The 21,836-nt window shown below is 43.2% G+C and overlaps 1 protein-coding gene across 1 annotated transcript; it reads left to right on the forward strand.

The window, feature by feature from the left end:
- The first annotated feature begins 495 nt into the window (after positions 1–495).
- ZNF284 (zinc finger protein 284) lies at positions 496–18,163 on the forward strand. The gene is made up of 5 exons (XM_050772024.1): positions 496–657; positions 5,317–5,396; positions 9,512–9,638; positions 10,499–10,591; positions 14,253–18,163. The coding sequence occupies exons 2-5, from the start codon at positions 5,382–5,384 to the stop codon at positions 15,794–15,796; spliced, it is 1,779 nt and encodes a 592-aa protein (XP_050627981.1). The 5' UTR covers positions 496–657; positions 5,317–5,381; the 3' UTR covers positions 15,797–18,163.
- The last annotated feature ends 3,673 nt before the right edge of the window (positions 18,164–21,836 follow it).

The raw sequence follows: 21,836 nt of genomic DNA on the forward strand, positions 1-21,836 counted from the left end.
CATTTTTTCCTGGCCCATTATTTAAGCTCTTAGATTTAGCTCATACTGTTAGCGTCTAGTATATTAGCCTTTCAGCCATCTCCTGACCGCTAACTCCTTGAAGATTGTATCTCCTTGCTTTGTTCTCTTTCAGTAACACTCCTGTCATCATGGCAGGCGTGTAGACTTCAGGAATTCCTGTCTATTCAATATTTTCTCTCGAGGACGCAGGGAAAGGGAAGGACCACTCTCAGGGTCACAGTCCATATTCCTCACCAGGCGCTCGGGTATATGGAATTCATTCCTCGTGGGCATTGCGGGAAGTCTAGTCAAAGAGCACCGCGGAGTTCCAGGGTTCCCGCTGGAGGGTGATAATATACAACGTCTCCTTTGGCATTCAAGGAAGTGTAGCGCCGGCGATCCGTCGAATGACGGGCAAGTTGGCGCAGGGCGGCGTATCCGGGGAATTCTGGGAAATGTAGTCCACACGCTGCGCCGAGTAGGGGGCACTTCCGCTCCCGGGGGGTGAGGTTGCTGCCGTGCATTTCGGTGGTAGTTTTGTGTCAGTTGTGTGTCTTGTCGGTCCTTCTCAACATGTCCCCTTACGATGCGGGCTCGCAACCACCTGGAAGTTGACTAAGAGGAGAAGGAGCCTCGTTGGAAAACGGAGGTTTGAAGGTGCAACAGCCGCTCTTTTCGTTCTTGTCCGCGGAGCCTTCTTGGTCTTGGGGTTGTCCTCGCGTCCCCGGAGATGAGGCTGGGGGTTGGGACTTGGTTGGGACGCCGCCTGGTTTGAGGGTTTTGGGGGCTCTCAGCTCGCTCAGCCCACCTCCCTCCATCCCACCTGTGAGGCTACTTTCTCACAGTTTAGGGTTGGGATGTTATTAACCTCCCTGTACCTCCCACTGCTGTTCTTTAAAATGGGGACTTTAGGACCATCCTAATGAAATCGTTTTGGGAACTGGAAGAGGTAACACAAATGAAAGCCTTAAAGCAGTCCTTCCTTTAGTGACTGGTGGTCTCTTCTTAGTGTTAATTTCCCACGAAGCCTGTCAGGTCCCCGGGTGGGGTCAGAGCTCCAGCTACAGGGACCCCCGCCCTTGTCTCTGATTCCTGCAGGACGCTGGGTGATCCCGGACGCTTCTGACCTGTTTTTAGGAAGGCGAGGGTTGTGTCCACTTTCCACGAAGGGAGAGGAACATTTAACTTTTATGCGGGCCGGCAACGCGGTCAGGGTGTTTCACAGCCTTCTCCTTCCCCAGCCTGATTCTCAAAAAGACCTGCAGGGGGGGACTTCTTGGCTACCAAAGCTCTACGTGAGTGGTCCTTGGCTTTTTTTCTTTTACAGAGATGCTCACCCCAACCAAGAGTGTAGGATGTGTCCTCAGGCATGGGTGGTGATAATAATTAAGCCTCAATTGGTAACTTTATTCCAAGGGCTTTATAAAAATAATCAAATTTTCGCCACACCATGGCTCTGTGGAGAGGTACTACTTTTTTCCGTTTTAAAGATGAGTCAGATACAAAGGAGCAGGAGTTATCTGCGCATAGTCACCTAGGTAGTAAGAGGTGGATCTGCGGTTGAAACCTGGGCATTACAGGTCAGAGCCTTAGTTGATAATCTTTTGGATACATTCTCATTGAGGCAGAGGAGCTGGCTGGAATCTGGTGGGGAAAGCAAGTTAGGACTTGATTGAAGGGACCTCGAGAGCAAGGCTTATGGGCTTGGACTGTTCTGGGAGTTTGTCAGCTATTTCATTCATTACAACTATTTCATTTGTTACAAGTATTTCACTTGTTATGCAACGGTATCATTGTGGAGCGTTCAGAAATTGGAGAAATATGAGTAGTACAAGTTTATAATTACCCATGAATACAGCATGTAAATATAGTAACTGTTAAACTTCGAATGCATTTCTTTTTAGTCTTTCTTTTGGTATATTTGCATATTTATTTATAAACATTTAAAGAAAATTTTATAATTTAAAAAATGTGTTTTCCCTTGTGTGTTTAACTATGGAAATTTGGAAACACTGCCAAAAGGGAAATTAACTAGTGAACTGCCATGTTATATCATGCTCATCCTAATTTATCTCATTGTTATCTAATTTTTTTGTAAATGTTTCCTGATATTGGCCGGGCGTGGTGCCTCACGCTTGCAATCCCAGCACTTTGGGAGGCCGAGATGGGCGAATCACCTGAGGTCGGGAGTTTGAGAGCAGCCTGACCAACATGGAGAAACCCCATCTCTACTGAAAATACAAAAGTAGCCAGGCATGGTGGTGCATGCCTGTAATCCCAGCTACTTGGGAGGCTGAGGCAGGAGAATCACTTGAACCCGGAAGGTGGAGGTTGTGGTGAGCTCAGCTCGCACCATTATACTCCAGCCTGGGCAACAAGAGCGAAACGCCCTTCTCAAAAAAAAAAAAAAAAGTTTTTAACACTTTATTTTCATATCATTTGAAACCTATAGAAAAGTTGCAAAAATAGTATTAGAAATTCTCATATACTCTTTACCCAAATTTGCCACGTGTTTACATTTTTCCTGTTTGCTTTGTTGTTGCTCTTCAGCCAGACACCACCAGGAACATACCTGTAGCCAGACAGTTGCTTGTAGCTTTCTGCAGCAAGGAAGCCCACATTTCAAGATAATTGTGGGGTGTCTTGGTAAGAGGTGTTTAGGAAGGGCTGGTTATAGGGTTTCACATAACATGCTAGATACTATTAGATATTATACTAGCTAGGCATGGTGGCTGTAATCCCAGTACTTTGGGAGGCCGAGGCAAGTGGATCACTTAAGGCCAGGAGTTTGAGACCAGCCTGGCCAACATTGAGAAACCCCATCTCTACTAAAAATACAAAAATTAGCTGATTTGTCCACTGTGAAGTTACTTTTTTAAAATTTGAGGTGGCGTGCGCCTGTAATCCCAGCTATTAGGGAGGCTGATGCATGAGAATCATTTGAACCCAGGAGGCAGAGGCTACAGTGAGCTGAGATGGCGCCCCTGCACTCTGGTCTGGATGACAGAGTGAGACTCTGTTGCAAAAAAATAATTAAATATTATATTAAATAATATTGTTATCTATTACATATCAGATAGATCTGTTAAAAAGCGACTAATAGTAGTTGTAGTGTTATTTATTAGATAGTGTTGGATACCATATTACATAACATTGTTATCTAATCTGCAGCTTCCATATTTAAATTTGTTCAGTTTTTAAATTTTGGTCCTTATAACTATCCCACTTTTTACCTGCAGCCCCATTCAAAGTTGAATTTTATGCATTTTCTTTATTGTCACATTTCTATACTTTTCTTTAATCTAGAAAGATTCCACAGCCTTTGTCTTTTACATGCATGGTTTTTTGAAGAGTATAGGCAGTTGTTTTATAGAAAGACATTCATTTGGGGTTTATCTGATAAATTTCATGTTTAGGTTTAGATTATGCATGGTTGGTAGGGATACCATAGTAGTAGTGAGGTGTCCTTTTCATTGCAACATAACAGTGTCCAAATGATGTTGGTTTGTCCCTTCTGTGGGGAAAAGAAAGAGAGATCAGACTGTTACTATGTCTAGAAAGAAGTAGACATAAGAGACTCCATTTTGTTCTGTATTTGAGATGCTGTTAATCTGTGACCCTACCCCCAACTTTGTCCTTGCAAGAGACATGTGCTGTGGTGACTCAAGGTTTAACGGATTTTGGGCTGTGCAGAGTGTGCTTTGTTAAACAAGCGCCTGAAGGCAGTATGCTTGTGAAAAGTCATCACCCTTCTCTTAATCTCAAGTACCCAGGGACATGTACACTGCCAAAGGTCGCAGGGACCTCTGCCTAGGAAAGCTAGGTATTGTTCAAGGTTTCTCCCCATGTGATAGTCTGAAATATGGCCTCGTGGGTAGGGAAAGACCTAATCGTCCCCCAGCCTGACACCCGTGAAGGGTCTGTGCTGAGGAGGATTAATATAAGAGGAAAGAAGGCCTCTTGGCAGTTGAGATAGAGAAAAGCATCTGTCTCCTGCCCATCCCTGGGCAATGGAACATCTCAGTGTAAAACCCGATTGTATGTTCTATTTACTAAGATGGGAGAAGACCGCCTTAGGGCAAAAGGTGGGATGTGCTAGGGACAGTGCTGCTCCTTATGCACTAAAAAGGTTTATGGAGATGTTTGTATAGGCATATCAAGGCACAGCACTTTTCCTTAAACTTATTCATGTCACAGAGATCTTTATTCATATGTCTTACTGCTGACCTCCCTAGATGATCCTATTATCCTGCCACTTCCCTTTTTCTAAGATGGTAAAGATAATGATCAATAAATACTGAGGGAACTCAGAGACCGGTGCCAGTGTGGGTCCTCTGTATGCTGAGCGCCAGTCCCCTGGGTCCACTTTTTCTTTCTCTATACTTTGTCTCTGTATAGACTTTCTCTGTCTCGTTTCTTTTCTCAAGTCTCTCCTTCTAGCTAACGAGAAACGCCCACAGGTGTGGAGGGGCAGGCCACCCCTTCACCTTCACTGGTGATCTCACTTTTGTTCACTTGGCCAAGATGAAGTCTTTCAGATTTGTCCACTGTGAAGTTACTTTTTTTAAATTTTGAAAATAATAAAGTTTCTTATGGGGAGATACATTATTAGTGGACATTCTACTGTAAAGATGAGTTTCCATTTCTCCCCCATTTATTTATTCCTTTATTCACCTATAAATATTCTATAGATATGGACTTAGAATTCATTCTTACTGATTTCAGTGACATGCAGATTAACAATTATTTTTTCCAATTCTGTCAAGATATATTTCACATATAGCTTTCATCCATTTCAGGCATATAATTCAATGATTTTTAGGAATTTTGTGAAGTGGAATAACCATCATCATGATTCAGTTTAGATCATTTTCATCTCACGTTTGGACTCCTTGTGCCTATTTACAGTTAAACCTCATTCTTACCTCAAATGTGAAGCAACCACGAATCTACTTTCTCTATTATACATTTGCCTATTCTGAACATTTCACATAAATGCGATCATACAATCCATGGCTTTTTGTGACTTTTTGTGTCTTTTGTTTAACATGTTTCCAGGGTTCATGCATGTTATAGCATGAGTCAGTACTTCATTTTTTTAAATTTCCAAGTAAGATTTCATTGTATGGATAGGCCACAATTTGTCTGTCCATTTACCTGTAGGAGGGCATTTTGGTTGTGTGCAATTTGGGGTTATTATGAATAATGCTGCTGTGAACATTCAAGTGCTAATTCACAATGCATGTTCATGTTGTTGGGCGGCATCCCTGACCACCTCTTCATGTCTCTTTTATTGCCTTCCATGGCACGTTCCAGGCACAATTCTGTCTTCCCTTGAACTGCATAACTGAGAACTCTGCAAATTCCCCAGAGGAGGAAAAATGACCATGTTCAAGGTGAGCAAGTCTGGTCTCTTTTGCTGTTCAAATTCTGTTTCGCTACTTAAGATTGCCACGTGTTTTTCTCAGTCTTGGGAAGACTCAAGGAGAACAACAGTTATTTGTGCACCTGCTGTGTGCCAAGTGCTTGCTTGTTTCTTTCGTGTTCAATTTGCATTTGCTTTTGGTTTTGTTTACCTTTACCATTATTTGTGTTATGAGTAGAAATTCTCCCATTTCACTGCATCTCTTCTCACTAATTAGGGGTTTTTATTTTCTCATGCTATTCCTCATGAATATTCATAACTGTATTTGTATTGATACTTATCTAATTTAAACTGTGTTCTTTTTGTTTAATATTATGTAATGTTCATTATTTATGGTTGCATCATGTTCCATTGCATTGATGCTCCTTTTTTTTTTTTTTCCTCGAGATGGAGTCTTGCTTTGTCACCCAGGCTGGAGTGCAGTGGCGCAGTCTCGGCTCACTGCAACCTCCACCTCCTGGGTTCAAGCAATTCTCCTGCCTCGGCCCCTTGAGTAGCTGGGATTACAGGCACCTATCACCACGCTTGGCTAATATTTGTATTTTTAGTAGAGACGAGGTTTCACCATGTTGGCCAGGCTGGTCTCGAACTCCTGGCCTCAAGTGATCTGCCCGCCTCAGCCTCCCAAAGTGCTGGGATTACAGGTGTGAGCCACCACACCCACCAATGTTTCTTTTTAACTACTTTATACACAGGCACTAGGAGCTCAGTTTTGAAAGGGTACTTTTGACATGTACCATGTTGGCTGTTTGGTAGATAAAATATCCACATGTGGCACAGCACAGCAGGCTGTAACTGTGGCTTCACAGAAGAATTTCTGGAGATTTTCACATAGGAAGAGCTAGCTTTTGTTTTCCCCATGCTTAAGTCATGCATTGTGTATTTTATTTACTGGTCTTTTCTTATTCCTTTATGTATTAAGGAGTTTGACCAAAATGATAGGTAACTTTAGTTTCAAATGTCCATGATATCAGTAGATTCTCTAGTCACTGTGTTCTGTTCCTTTGTTTGTTCCTCAGAACAGCTGGATGATGCAATTCTCAGCCTCATCTTCCTCTTAAATATGTGAAATATGAGAAATCTGCTGAGGTTCAGAGAGGAAACCCAGGGTTGGCATGTTAGCTATTTTGCTAAATTGAAAGAGAGAGAGAAGAAAGAGGATTCTCCATTGAAGGACCTGTGCCTTCTGGTATGGGTGTCTGGAGTGCCCTCTTGAGTGATGACAACCATTGGTGACATAGCTCCTCCCTGACCTCTCCCCAGGGGACCTCTTCTCTTCCTGTTGTGTCACCTCTTCAGGTACACCTAGTACTCCAGGCACCAAAGGACAGTGATTGCTACACTCATTATAGAAAATCTTTACATTCCTAATGGCAAAGATGGCTTACAGAGTGTTACCAGGAAATACAACAGCCTAAGGTGAAAATATTTACCACTTTGATATCTAAAAAACACACACTCCAAAATAAGAATCTTATGTACAAAATGGAGAAAAAAAATCAAAGGAATATGAATAAAGGACATTAATCCATTAATTGGTAAATTGTAGAGAAGAAATAGAAGTGGCCAGTACACGTTTGAAAAGGTGATAGTATTATTTATAATCAAATACATGGGATTAATAAGGTGAATTATTCTCAAATAAGAGTATCAGCATCACAGGAAATTTGATAATCTGCCTTTGGCTATTTTAAGAAAAACCAGGGTAACGTATCCCCTTGAAAGATTTTGGAGTTTGACAAAAAATTGGGATCTGGCATACATGATCACAATTTTGAACATTCTTATTTTTTGACACTGTAATTTTCATTTGAAATTATTTTATTTTAGTTTATTCTTATTCTTTTAGAGACAGAATTTTGCTCTGTTGCCTAGGATAGAGTACAGTGATGTAAGTGTAGCGCACTGCAGCCTTGAACCTCTGGGGTCCAGATCTCCCTGCCTCAGCCTCCCAAGTAGCTAGGATTACAGGCACGCATCACCACGACTGGCTAGTTTTTAAAATTTATAAAGATGGTGTCTTGCTGTGTTGCCTAGGCTGGTCTTGAACTCTTGAATTCAAGCAATCCCCCCACCTTAGCCTCTTAAAGCACTGGGATTACAGGTGTGAATCACTGCACCTGGTTTGAAATTATTTTATTTAATTAAATTAATTAATTTATTATTTTATGTTATTTCTTTTTAGAAACAGAGTCTTGCTCTGTTGCCCAGGCTGGAGTGCAGTGGCACAATCTTGGCTCACTGCAGCTCCACCTCCTGGGTTCAAATGATTCTTCTGTCTCAACCTCCCAAGTGTCTGGGATTATAGTCACGTGCCACCATGCCTAGCTAATTTTTGTATATTTTGTAGAGACAGAATTTTGCTATGTTGCCAAGGCTGGTCTCGAACTCCAGAGCTCAAATGATTTGCTTGTCTCAGCCTCTGAAAGTACTGAGATTACAGGCATGAGCTACCATACTGGGCCAAAATTATTTTCAATAATCAGACAGGAGAGTAAAGTCCACATAACATGATTTTCTTAGCAGGATTGGTAATAATGAAAATGATATAAAATTAAATATTCATTATTTAGAATAGATAATGATAGATCATCAGTTCCCTGTAATACTATACTGACATGAAATGAAATAGATAACTGTAATGAAAGTTATAATAAAAAATCCAAAGAAATATGAATAAAGGACATTACCAGCTGGGTGCGGTGGCTCACTTTTTTTTTCCTAGCACTTTTGGGGGCCGAGGCGGGCAGATCATCTGAGGTCGGGAGTTTGAGACCAGCCTGACCAACATGGATAAACCCTGTCTCTACTAAAAATACAAAACTAGCTGGGCATAGTGGTGCATGCCTGTAATCCCAGCCACTCAGAAGGCTGAGGCAGGAGAATTGCTTGAACCGGGGAGGCAGAGGTTGCCATGAGCTGAGTTTGCACCACTGCATTCCAGCCTGGGCAACAAGAACGAAACTCCGTCTCAAAAAAAAAAGAAAAAAAGGTAATAAAATCAACTAATGTTAATTAAATACCTAGTCTGTGCCAGAGACTTTCCCCGTTTATATTCTCTTGTTTATTCCTGGAGAAAATTGATGTGACAGTCTTTATACAGAAAGGAAACGAATGCACGCGGGAAAACTTATCCAAGGTCCCGTGGCTGGGCAGGCAAAGGCACAGAGCCTTGGGATTGAGCCTTGTGAGGGAGCACACACGCTCAGTGTGATCATAGGCACACTGGCTCTAGATCATGACATTCAATGCTGCAATTAATATATGTAGTTTGTGTCTTGAATACAGAGGACCCACTCCATAGCTGTCCCACACAGGTCACCGTAAACTTGTTAGTTTGGCAGATACTGAAAAACATGGGCCGGGTGCGGTGGCTCACGCCTGTAATCCCAGCACTTTGGGAGGCTGAGGTGGGCAGATCGCCTAAGGTCAGGAGTTCATGACCAGCCTGGCCAACATGGTGAAACCCCGTCTCTACTAAAAATACAAAAATTAGCCGGGCATGGTGGTGGGCGCCTATAATCCCAGCTATTTGAGAGGCTGAGGCAGGAGAATTGCTTGAACCCAGGAGGCGGAGGTTGCAGCGAGCTGGGATAGTGCCACTGTACTCCAGTCTGGGCGACAGAGCAAGACTCCATCTCAAAAAATAAAAATTAGGAAAAAAAAAAAGAAAAATGATTATATCCAGGGTTCAAGTACGAGAGAGAACAATGGGCATTATCAAACAAAGTTGGGACTGAATTGCTAAATGTTACTGGGGCAACTGGCATGATTCATTGAAACCTATATATGCGTAGCCCAGGATGCTGCATTTTGAGTCCTAGAGGGTTACTTACAAGGAGACTCAGTAAGTGCACAAAGTAAACCTATAGGACTTTTTCATCATTGGACTTCTGGTGGAGCTCCGGAAAATCAGTGTGTGTCATTGCCAGGATACAGACAGAATGAATGGGAAATCTGTAAGTTGACCTACATCTCTCAAGATCCACAGCAACTTCTCACTCATCCCCTTCACCTGCTCAGTGCCACCCCTCTCCCAAGAATCACTGGTCATGACATTGGGATTATATATGTTTGATGTTATAGGAGGCAGTAACCTTTAAGGATGTAGCTGTGGTGTTCACTGAGGAGGAGCTGGGGCTGCTGGACCCTGCCCAGAAGAAGCTGTATCGAGATGTGATGCTGGAGAACTTCAGGAACCTGCTCTCAGTGGGTGAGCACAGGCACCCTCTGTAATGGAATGTCAGGCCCCAGGAATGGCTTTGTACCCTAGGGTGTTTGTATTAGTTTGTTCTTACACTGCTAGGAAGAAATACTAGAGACTGGGTAATTTATAAAGAAAAGATAGGCTGGGTGCGGTGGCTCACGCCTGTAATCCCAGCACTTTGGGAGGCTGAGGCGGGTGGATCACTAGGTCAGGAGTTCGAGACCAGCCTGGCCAATATGATGAAACCCCATCTCTACTAAAAATACAAAAATTAGCCGGGTATGGTGGCACTTGCCTGTAATCCCAGCTACTCAGGAGGCTAAGGCAGAAGAATAGCTTGGACCCAGGAGGCGGAGGTTGCAGTGAGCTGGGATAGCACCACTGCACTCCAGCCTGGGTGACAGAACGAGACTCCATCTCAAAAATAAATAAATAAATAAATAAATAAAATAAAAAAAAGAAAAGACGTTTCATTGACTCACAGTTCCGCATGGCTGGGGAGGCCTCAGGAAACTTACAGTCATGGTGGAAAGCCAAGGGGAAGAAAGGCACCTTTTTCACAGTGCAGCAGGAAGAAGTGCCGAGCAAAGGGGGAAAGGCCCCTTAGAAAACCATCAGATCTCGTGAGAACTCACCCACTCTCATGAGAACAGCATGAAGGAAACGGCCCCTATGATTCAGCTACATCCCACCAGGTCCCTGTTATGACATGTGGGGATTATGGGAAATACAATTCAAGATGAGATTTGGGTGGGGACACAGCCAAACCGTATCAGTTTTCAAGTTTGAGTGTGCAGTGAGAACCTAAATTTCTAGTAAATTTTACCTAAGATGTATTGGGATTAAGCATCTGACTTTGTTCACAGGGCATCAACTTTCCTACCAAGATACTTTTCACTTCCAAAGAGAAGAAAAGTTTTGGATCATGGAGACAGCAACTCAAAAAGAAGGGAATTCAGGTAAGAACCAAGCAACCATGAATCCTCATATGCGACCCTCCCATCTGTTTTACTTCTGTCCATTACCCAACTCCATTGCCCTGGCGTAAATGGCCAAACCTGTTTCCTGGATTCTTACAACCTCCTTCCTGCTGGTTGTCCTGCTCCCCCAGCCCCTCTTCCCACCCTGACATCTGTTTTCCTCATAGCAGCCAAAGTGATCCTTAGGAAACATAAGTCAGATTGCCATTCCTCAGCTTAAAAGCCTTTGTGGCTTCTTATTTGTATTAACGTTACAACTGCTTTAAGTGACTTTTAGAGACCCTGGATCTGCTCTTCATCCCCCACTGCCTCCATGACTACATCTTCATTTTCCAGCCAAGTTATATTCCCTGCTGTTTCTCCATCCTGCCACAGACACTGTATCGCCTGTTGCTGGTACCCAGTGACCACACACTTAGCAGATTAAACAACAAACAATTATCTTTCTGTTCTTCAGACCTGAAGTCTCACACATCTCACTGGACAAAAATCAGGGTGTCCCTAGGGCTTTGTTCCTGACTAGATGTTCTTGGGGTGAAGCCTTCACTTTAGTTTACCAATCCGTAGGTGCTGTCGACACTCCTTGGCTTTTGTTTCCCTTCCTCCATCTTCAAAAGCAGCTACATTGCATCCCCGACCATTCTTCCATAGTCATGCCACCACCCTTCTTAAGCCTCTGTTTTCCACCTTTTAGGTCCCTTGTGATTGGATCGGTCACTCCTGCATAATCTAGAATGATCTTCCTACTCTCTGTTTAGCTGACTAGTGATCTTAATTGCATCTGCAGCCTTAATCTCTTGCTGTATAACGTAACAGGTTCATAGGTCCTGGGAATTGGATGTGGACATCTTTCAAGGACCATCGTTCTGTCTACTACAGAAGCTTCTGTCTTAGAGTTTAATATGCTCTTCTTTCTAATTGGAATAATCTTTCACCTCAAAACCTTCTGACCCTTCCTTTATTCTGGTCTCTGTTCAGTTTTAGTATCATGAGAAAGGCCTTCTCTGACCACTCTATTTAAAATACCAGCCGGGTGTGGTGGCTCACACCTGTAATCTCAGCACTTTGGGAGGCTGAGGCAGGCAGATAGCATGAGATCAGGAGTTTGAGACCAGCCTGGCAAGCATGACGAAACCCTGACTCTACTAAAAATACAAAAATTAGCTGGATGTGGTAGCACAGTCCTGTAATCCCAGCTACTCGGGTGACTGAGGCATAACAATCACTTGAACCCAGGAGGCAGAGGTTGCAGTGAGCTGGGATTGTGCCACTACGCTCTAGCCTGGGTGACAGAGTGAGACTGTGTCTCAAGAAAGAAAGAAAGAAAGAGAGAGAGAGAGAGAGAGGGACGGAGGGAGGGAGGGAGGGAGAGAGAGGGGTAGGGGAGAGAAAGAGAGAGGGAAGAGAGAAAGGAAGAAAGGAAGAAAAAAGTAGAATGGAATACCATCCCATCTTTACCCTTCTGGTGTTGTCTTATACTGTGTCTTATATATTTCTATTTAGCTGTCATCTCTACCCACTGGGATAGAATGTCTTAAGAGGAGGACTTTCAGCTGTTCAATTTTTATTTTAAGATTCAGGAGGTACATGTGCAGGTTTCTTACCTAGGTATATGGTGGGGTGCTGAGGTCTGCATTGCAAATGATCCTGGCACCCAGGTACTGAGCACAGTACCCAACAATGGTGGCAGGATAACCCTCAGGTTTCCAGGCTGTGTGCACTGGTGTTAGAGGTAGTGGTGATGGGCTGGGTGGGCCAGTCCTGAGGCCCCCCATGGTGTGTGCAGGGGAGTATCAGCGGTGGTGGTGGCAGCAGGTTTGTAGGACCTTTCCTCAGGTCACTAGGAGGAGTGCACAGATGCCAGTGGTGGTGATCAGGGCAGGGAAATCCTTAGGCCTCCGGACAGCAGGCTTGGGCACCTGCGGCAGGGTTCTGGGTCTGTTGTAAGGCTCCCTCCATGGTACATGCTCATGCCTGGGGCAACCAACATGGCAGGGTGATCTCAGTAGTCCCCAGTGGTATGCTTGGGTAGTGGAGGCATGACGCCAGGCCAGGTGAGCCTGTCCTCAGGCCTTTCAGTGGCGCGGGCAGATGTAGGCTGTGGTGGAAGAGGCGGCGTGATCCCTAGGCCCCCAGATGGCATGCTCCAGCACTGCTAGCACACAAGCTGGGTCTTTGTCAGGTCTCCTGTTTGTGCACACGTGTGCCTGAGGCAACACAGGGTGGAGCAATCCCCAGGTCCCTCTGTGTCATGCTTTGGCACTGAGATGGGTGGCACCAAGTGAAGTGGGCTTGTCCTGTGCACGGGCACAGGTTGTGGTGGGCAGTGCAAGGGGTTCCCCAAGCCTTTAGGAGGTGTGCTTGGGTGGCAGTGGCAGAGTGTGCGGAGAGCCTTTCCTCAGAGTGAGAACACATGTAAGTGTACAGTGGCCCTGCTGCTGGGGGTGAGGGAGCATTGCTGTTAGAGGCAGCAGCCCCAGACAGGCAGCTTTCAAGCTCTGGTGAGTGCACACTTTGGGTCCTTTTGTACTGTATTGGGGGCAGACTCCCTGGTGTGCTGCACTGCCCATTCGCCAGAGAATAGGACACTATGTGGCCTAGATTGCTGGGGACTCTGCCGTACTGCTGGGTCTAACAGGCATTGCACTATTGCAACCCTCCGGGTGGCTGTGGGGACATGTCGATGGGGCTCCAGGGATTTGGAGATGCAAGGGCTGTTGGGCCCCAGGGCAAGATGCAATCTGGTGGGGGTGCGGCTCTCAAAATAGCGCTGTGCCATAACTGCTTGAGTCTCAGGAAGTGTGTGGAACCCATCATGAGCGCCTTCTCTGAAGCAGTGCCCTTGCATGGACTCCAGGTAGCCCCCTACACTAGTCTCAGGGCCCGCAGGGGTCGAGGGCGTCTCTCATGGCTGACTGCTGGAGTCCACAGTGGAAATGTAAACCACTAGGGCCCTCTCACTTACCCTTTCCCAGCACTGAGGAGCCTTTCCGGGCTTTCAGGTGATCACGGCTAGAAGGGCTACCTCCCTTCGCTCTCCTTTTGTGCTTTGGGTGTTTCTTGTCACTTCTCTGCTGAATTCCAATGATCCCTCTTAGATGCTATTTGATGTATGATTATCTATTTGCTTTTTAAATTTTTTACTAATAAAATATATAGAACACTTCATGAATTTGCATATCAGCCTGCGCAGAGGCTGTTCATTCCAGTTTTACCATATGCGCTGCTGAAGTGAGCACTGCTCATTATTTTGGCTCTTTGTGGAGGAGGCAAGCTCTGTGTGTCTTTAGTCAGCCATCTTGAAGTCTTCCTACCCTTAAAGTTCCTTCTGATTCATCACATATATAATTTAGTAGTTACATAATATACCATGCAAGATTTTAGACTAACTAGGAAATTGGTAGAAATAGTAACAAGTTAACTGTATTATATTACTATTTTAAATTAAGTCTTTCTAGCACGTATGAGACATTATGTAGTTCAAACTGGTTTCGTGACAAGAGACCGTGGTGCACTTGGAAAACACAAACTGTGCCTTCCTTGTATTCAGTAAAGTTTCAGGCCATGTCCTAAGTGAAATCCTGAAAACACTGAACAAAGGCTTCACTTACCCACACCTCTTAATTCTGTGTCCTTATAGGAGGCAAGATCCAAACTGAGTTGGAGTCTGTTCCAGAAACAGGACCACATGAAGAGTGGTCTTGCCAGCAAGTCTGGGAACAAACTGCAAGTGAGTTAACTAGGCCTCAAGACTCCATGATAAGTAGCTCTCAGTTCTCCACACAAGGTGACGTCCCCTCCCAGGTTGACGCAGGACTATCTATAATTCACATAGGACAGACACCTTCCGAGGATGGGAAGTGTAAAAAATTCTTCAGTGATGTCTCCATCCTTGATCTTCATCAACAATTGCACTCAGGAAAGATGTCCCATACATGTAATGAGTACAGGAAGAGCTTCTGTTACAGCTCAGCTCTTCATCAGAAAGTTCACATGGGAAAGAAACTCTATAAGTGTGATGTGTGTAGTAAGGAATTTAGTCAGAACTCACAACTGCAAACTCATCAGAGAATCCACACTGGAGAGAAACCATTCAAATGTGAGCAGTGTGGGAAAAGTTTCAGCCGTAGATCAGGAATGTATGTTCATTGCAAATTACACACAGGAGAAAAACCTCATATTTGTGAGGAATGTGGGAAGGCCTTCATTCACAATTCCCAGCTTCGGGAACATCAAAGAATCCATACTGGGGAGAAGCCATTCAAATGTTATATATGTGGTAAGAGCTTCCATAGTAGATCAAATCTTAATAGGCATTCCATGGTCCACATGCAAGAGAAATCATTCAGATGTGATACCTGCAGTAATAACTTTGGTCAGAGATCAGCACTTAATGGTCATTGCAGGGACCACACAGGAGAGAAGCTATACAAATGTGAAGAATGTGGAAGGAGCTTCACTTGTAGGCAAGATCTCTGTAAGCATCAGATGGACCATACAGGAGACAAACCATATAACTGTAACATATGTGGGAAGAGCTTCAGGTGGTCCTCACGTCTTTCGAGACATCAGCGGATCCACAGTGGAGAGGCAACATTCAAGTGCGATGGATGTGGGAAGAGATTTCATATGAATTCACGGGGCCATTCTCATCAGACAGCCCACAGAGGAGAAAAACTGTATAAATGTCAGAAGTGTGGGAAGGGCTACATTAGTAAGTTTAATCTTGACTCGCACCAGAGGGTCCACACGGGAGAGAGACCTTATAATTGTAAGGAATGTGGAAAGAGCTTCAGGTGGGCCTCAGGTATTTTGAGACATAAGAGACTCCATACTGGAGAAAAACCATTCAAATGTGAAGAGTGTGGGAAGAGGTTTACTGAGAATTCAAAACTTCGTTTCCATCAAAGAATTCACACTGGAGAAAAGCCTTACAAATGTGAGGAGTGTGGAAAGGGCTTCAGATGGGCCTCAACTCATCTAACCCATCAGAGACTCCACAGTAGAGAAAAAGTACTTCAATGTGAGGACTGTGGGAAGAGTATTGTGCACAGTTCATGCCTTCAAGACCAACAAAGAGACCACAGTGGAGAAAAAACATCTAAATGTGAGGACTGTGGGAAGCGCTACAAGAGGCGCTTGAATCTCGATATGATTTTATCATTATTTTTAAATGACATATAATTATTGTCCATATTTATGGGTTACAGCATGATATTTCAATACATGTATACAATGTGTAATGATCAAATCAGTGTTATTAGCATATCCATCACCTCATTTATCATTTATTTGTGTTGATCATTTATCATTTCTTTGTGTTTTGAACCTTCAAAAACTGTTCTAGTTATTTGAAAATAAATTATTATTAATTATAGTCACCTTTAGTGCTGTGGAGCACTAGAACTTGTTCCTTTCATCTTACTGTACTTTTGTATCTGTTAACCAATCTTTCATCATCCACCCCCCTCCTACTTTTCCCTTCTAGTAATTGCTGTGCCACATTGCTTCTCCTTTTTTATTTTTATTTTTATTTTTTTTTTTGAGAACAGAGTCTTGCTCTGTTGCCCAGGCTTGAATGTAGTGGCATGATCCTGGCTCACTGCAGCCTCCACCTCCTGGGTTCAAGTGATTCTCCTGCCTAAACCTCCTGAGTAGCTGGGATTACAGGCATGCACCACCATGCCCAGCTAATTTTGTTACTTTTTTTTTTTTTTTGAGATGGAGTATCACTCCGTCGCCCAGTCTGGAGTGTAATGGCATGATCTCGGCTCATTGCAACCTCTGCCTCCCATGTTCAAATGATTCTCCCTGCCTTGGCCTCCCAAGTAGCTGGGACTACAGGTGGCCACCACCACAATCGGTTAACTTTTGTATTTTTAGTAGGGAATGAGTTTTTGCCATATTGGCCAAGCTGGTCTCGAACTCCTGACTTCAGGTGATCCCCCCACCTCAGCCTCCCAAAGTGCTGGGATTACAGGCGTGAGCCACCATGCCCAGCCTAATTTTTGTATTTTTAGTAGAGACTGGGTTTCACCACGTTGGCCAGGCTAGTCTTGAACTCCCAACCTCAAATGGTCTACCTGCCTTGGCCTCCCAAAGTGCTGGGATTACAGGCATGAGCCACCGTGCCTGGCCAATGCTATGCTGCTTCTGTGATTTTTGAGAATAGTCTTGCTCTGTTGCCCAGACTTCCACATATGTGTGATAACCTGTAGTATTTGTCTTTCTGGGCCTGAATTTACATCACTCAACTTCATGTTCTCCAAAGCTTATCTTTACCTTGCCATAAAGGACAGCATTTTATTATTTTTTATGGTTAAATAGTGTACCTTTGTGTATGTATGCCACATTTTCTTTACCATTTTCTGTTGATGAATATTTAGAATTGTTCCATACGTTAGCTATTGCAAATAGTACTATAATAAATATAGGAGTACAGATAGGAGTTCAACACACGAATTTCCTTTCCTTTGGATATACAGCTAATAGTGGGATTGCTGGATCACTTGAATCTTAATATGCATAAGAGGATCTACACTGGAGAAACACCATGGATGTGTGGAGAGTGTGGTACATACTTCAGTCAGGGCTCACATCTTCAAATTCAGTGCCTATTCTGTAGAGGAACCTTAATAATACGATGTATGTGACAGCAAAGAGTTATAAGGTATGAATATGTTAATTTTAGTAGATACTTCCAAAAACTATTTCAAACTGGTTTTACCTCTATAAACTCTGACCATTATTAGGCAAGACTTGGTTTTTTTTTTTTTCTTTTGAGACAGTCTTGCTCTGTCACCCAGACTAGCATGCAGTGGAATGATCAGGGCTCCCTGCAGCATTGACCTCCCAGGCTCAAGAAATGCTTCTGCCTCAGCCCCTCAAAAGCTGGGACTATAGGCATGCAACAACACGCCTGGCTAAATTTTTGTTGTAGAGATGGGGTCTCACTATGTTGCCCAAATTAGTCTCAAACTCCTGGGCTCAAGTGACTCTCCCTTCTCAGCCTCCCAAAGTGCTGGCATTATAGGCATAAGCCACTGCACCCAGCATTTTGTTTTGTTTTGTTTTGTTTTGTTTTTGAGATGAGGTCTCTCTGTGTTGCCCAGGCTGGATTGTTTATTCACAGATGCATTTACAGTGCCCTGTAGCATCGAACTCCTGGGACTAAGTGATCCTCTTGCTTTAACCCCCTGAGAAGCTGGGACTATAGGCATGGACCACCACCCCTGACTGATCTTCTTTAGTTTCTGTCAACAAAATAGTACACTGTTTCCACTAACTTGGGAAGGCTAGTATTTTTGGGGGGAGTATCACTAAACAAGAAAGAAAATCTGATGAATTGGACAGCATAAAAATATTGGCATAAAGATGAACATAACATAAGCAGGAATATTTAAAGCACTTACTTTTTATAGTGTCTCCCCTGTAATGTCTCTGGTTAAATGAAAGGCCTTCAACTGTGAAGACAACCCTAACCATACTCATTACCTGTAAAAGATGTAGCATTGTCATGGACTCCTTAATAAACATGAAGACTTTAATCCATCTGAAGGTGCGCCACATTTCTGAAGTTTCCAACACTGACAAGGTGATGGGCTTACAGATGAAAACTCATGAATGGGAAAAACTCAACTATCATTAAAGCCCAATATATTTTATTAAAGATATTGGGGCTGTCTCCTAAATCTAGTTAGTGATGAATTTCAACTCTAGAGCCATCACTGAATCCTTGTCCACATTCATTACACATAGGTTTTCTGAGAAAATTGTCTGCTGGTTATGAGAGGTCTTCTCCAGTGCCAAAGTGAGCATAATAAGCTTGCTTTCGGCCGGGCTTGGTAGCTCATGCCTGTAATCCCAGCACTTCGGGAGGCTGAGGTGGGCAGATTGCCTGAGATCAGGAGTTTGAGTCCAGTCTGGCCAACATGGTGAAACCCTGTCTCTATTAAAAATACAAAAAATTTAGCTGGGTGTGGTGGTGGCATGCGCCCATAAGCCCAGCTACTCAGGAGGCGGAGACAAGGTAATTGCTTGAACCAGGGAGGTGGAGGTTGCAGTGAGCTGAGGTTGCGCCACTGCACTCCACCCTGGGTGACAGAGCGAGACTCCGTCTCAAAAAATAAAAATAAAAATAAAAGTAAACAAACTTGCTTTCTTTTATGTGCTCCTTGATTTTGATGGTGATGTAAAATCAAACCGAAGCCGAAAATACAATAATCACATTTATACAGGGCATTTTTCAAGGAAATTTGTTGATTTTTACTTTAATCATTTAGTGACTCACTTTTGTAAGTCTCTTGTAAGTGGCCAGGCATGGTGGCTCACACTTTTAATTCTGTCACTTTGGGAGGCTGAGGCAGAAGGATCACTTGAATCTAGGAGTTCGAGACCAGCTTTTTACAGAGTGTCTCCCCTATAATGTCTCCAGAAATGAAAGATTTTCAACTGAGAAGACAACCCTAACCATACTCATATTCTAGTTCCTTTGCCTTTCCATATAAATTTTAGAATAGTTTTATATCTACAGAATATCTTGCTGTGATTTTGATAGTAATTATTTTAACCCTGTGTATCAATTTGGGGAGAATGAACATTTTTGCTGTATTGAGTCCCATGATCCTCAAACATGGAATATCTCTCCATTCATTTAATATTGTTGGATTTTCTTCATCAGTGTGTTGTAATTTTCATCTTACAACCCTTGTACATCTTTTGTTGAACTTCCATCTAGGTAAGAACTTTGATTTCCATTTGTTCATTGCTAGTATAATATATATAAATTAATTTTGGTATGCTGATAATGTATCCTATGATCATGCTGAATTCACTTATTATCTAGGCATTCATGGATTGGAAACTTCACGTTTTTATGATGACAATACTATCCAAACCAATCTACAGTTTTACTGCAATCACTATCAAAATCCAAACAGTCTTTTTTTGCAGAAATAAATTCATATGTAATTGCAATGGATGCAAATAGACATCTTTTTTTTTTTTTTTTTAAAGGAACACGATGGGTGGCTCCCACTTCCCCATTTCGAAACTTACTACCAAGCTATAGTAATGGAATAGAATTGAGAGTCCATAAAGAAACCCATACATCTAAAGTAACTTGATTTTCAAGAAAGATCCAAGATGGCTTAATGGAGAAAGCATAGTCTCTTTAGCAAACAGTGCTGGGCAACTATATATACATATGCAACATAATGAAGTTAGATCCACTCTTCACGCTATACCTAAAAATTAACTCAAAATGATCAATGACCTAAATAAAACAGCTTAAGCTATGCAACTCCTAGAATAAAACATAAAAGTTCATCTTTAAGGCTTTTTATTTGGAATGGATTCTTAGATAAGACACCATATGCACAAGCTAAGAAAAGCCCACATAAATTGGACTAGAGCAAAAAAATGCTTTGCATACAGAGACATTGTCAAGAGCATGAAAAGACCATACAGCATGGTGTCTAGTATCAGAATATATAAATAACTCTTAGACCAGGTGAGGTGGCTCTCACCTATAATCCCAGCACTTTGGAAGGCTGAGATGGGTGGATTGCTTGAGCCCAGGAGTTTGAGGCCTGCCTGGGCAACATGGTGAAAACCATGTCTCTACAAAAATGAAAAAATAAATGCAAAAAGCAGCCAGGCATAGTGGCCCACACCTGTGGTCCCAACTACTCGGGAGCTGAAGCAGAAGGATCGCTTGAGCCTGGGAGGTCAAGGCTGCAGCAAGGCATGATGTGCCATTGCACTCCAGCCTGGGCAACAAAGAGAGACTCCATCTCTCAAAAAGAGGAAGAAAAAGAAAAAGAAAAAAAAAAAAAAAGAACTCTTACAACTCAATAACAAGAAGAGAAATCATTCAATTTTCTAATGGGCAAAGATACAAATAGAAATTTCAGATATGTAAGTTACCAACAATCGTGTGAAAAGATGCTCAACTATTAGTCATTAGGAAAATGCGAATCAAACCAATAATGAGATACCATTTTAAAACAGCTATGTTGGCTATCATCTTTAAAAATAGAAAATAGCCGATGTGGTGGCAGGCAACTGTAGTCCCAGCTACTTGGGAGGCTGAAGTAGGAGGATCGCTTGAGCCCAGGAGTTTTGAGGTGTAGTAAGCTATGCCCACTGGGTGTCCACCATCAACATGGTGACCTCCCAGGAGCAGAGGACCATGAGGTTGCCTCAGGAGAGGTAAACTGGTCCAGGATGGAAACACAGCAGGTCAAAACTCCCATGCTGATCAGTAGTGAGATGTTGCCTGTGAATAGCCACTGCAATTCCGCCTGCACAACACAGGGAGACCCCGTTTCCAATTTATACATACACACATATACATATACATATATATTTCATACATATATACACACACACACACACAATAAGTGTTGGAGAGGATGTGGAGAAATTACTGCCCTCACACACTGAAGGTGGGAGTGTAAAAACGGTGCAGTTGCTGTGGAAAATTGTTTTGTGGTTCCCAACATGGAATTACCATACGAATCACTAAATTTCATATCTAGGTGTATACCCAAAAGAACTGAAAGCAGGTGATGAAAGAAATACTTGTATGCCACTGTTTGTAGCAACACTATTGACTACTGCCAAAAGGTGGAAATAACCCAAATGTCCCTCAATGAATGAATGGATAAACAGTGGCACAGGCCTGTAATCCCAGCACTTTGGGAGGCTGAGGTGGGTGGATCACCTGAGGTCAGGAGTTCGAGACCAGCCTGAGTAACATGGTGAAACCCTGTCTCTACTAAATACAAAAAAATTAGCCGGGTATAGTGGCACATAGCTGTAATCCCAGCTACTTGGGAGGCTGAGGCAGAATAATCGTTTTAACCCAGGAGACGGAGGTTGCAGTGAGCTGAGATCACGCCATTGCACTCCAGCCTGGGCATCAAGAGGGAAACTCCATCTCAAAACAAAACATGATAAAGCAAACAAACAAAAAAACAAATCGTAGCATAAATATAAAATATTATGAAGTACTGGTACATGCTGTGATGTGGATGAACTTTAAAAGCAGTATGCTGGCCGGGTGCGGTGGCCCACGCCTGTAATCCCAGCATTTTGGGAGGCCGAGGCGGGTGGATCACGAGGTCAAGAGATCGAGACCATCCTGGCTAACACGGTGAAATCCCGTCTTTACTAAAAATACAGAAAAATTAGCCGGCGTGGTGGCACGCGCCTGTAGTTC

The sequence above is a fragment of the Macaca thibetana genome, chromosome 19 (assembly GCF_024542745.1).
Source record: "Macaca thibetana thibetana isolate TM-01 chromosome 19, ASM2454274v1, whole genome shotgun sequence".
NCBI lineage: Eukaryota > Metazoa > Chordata > Mammalia > Primates > Cercopithecidae > Macaca > Macaca thibetana.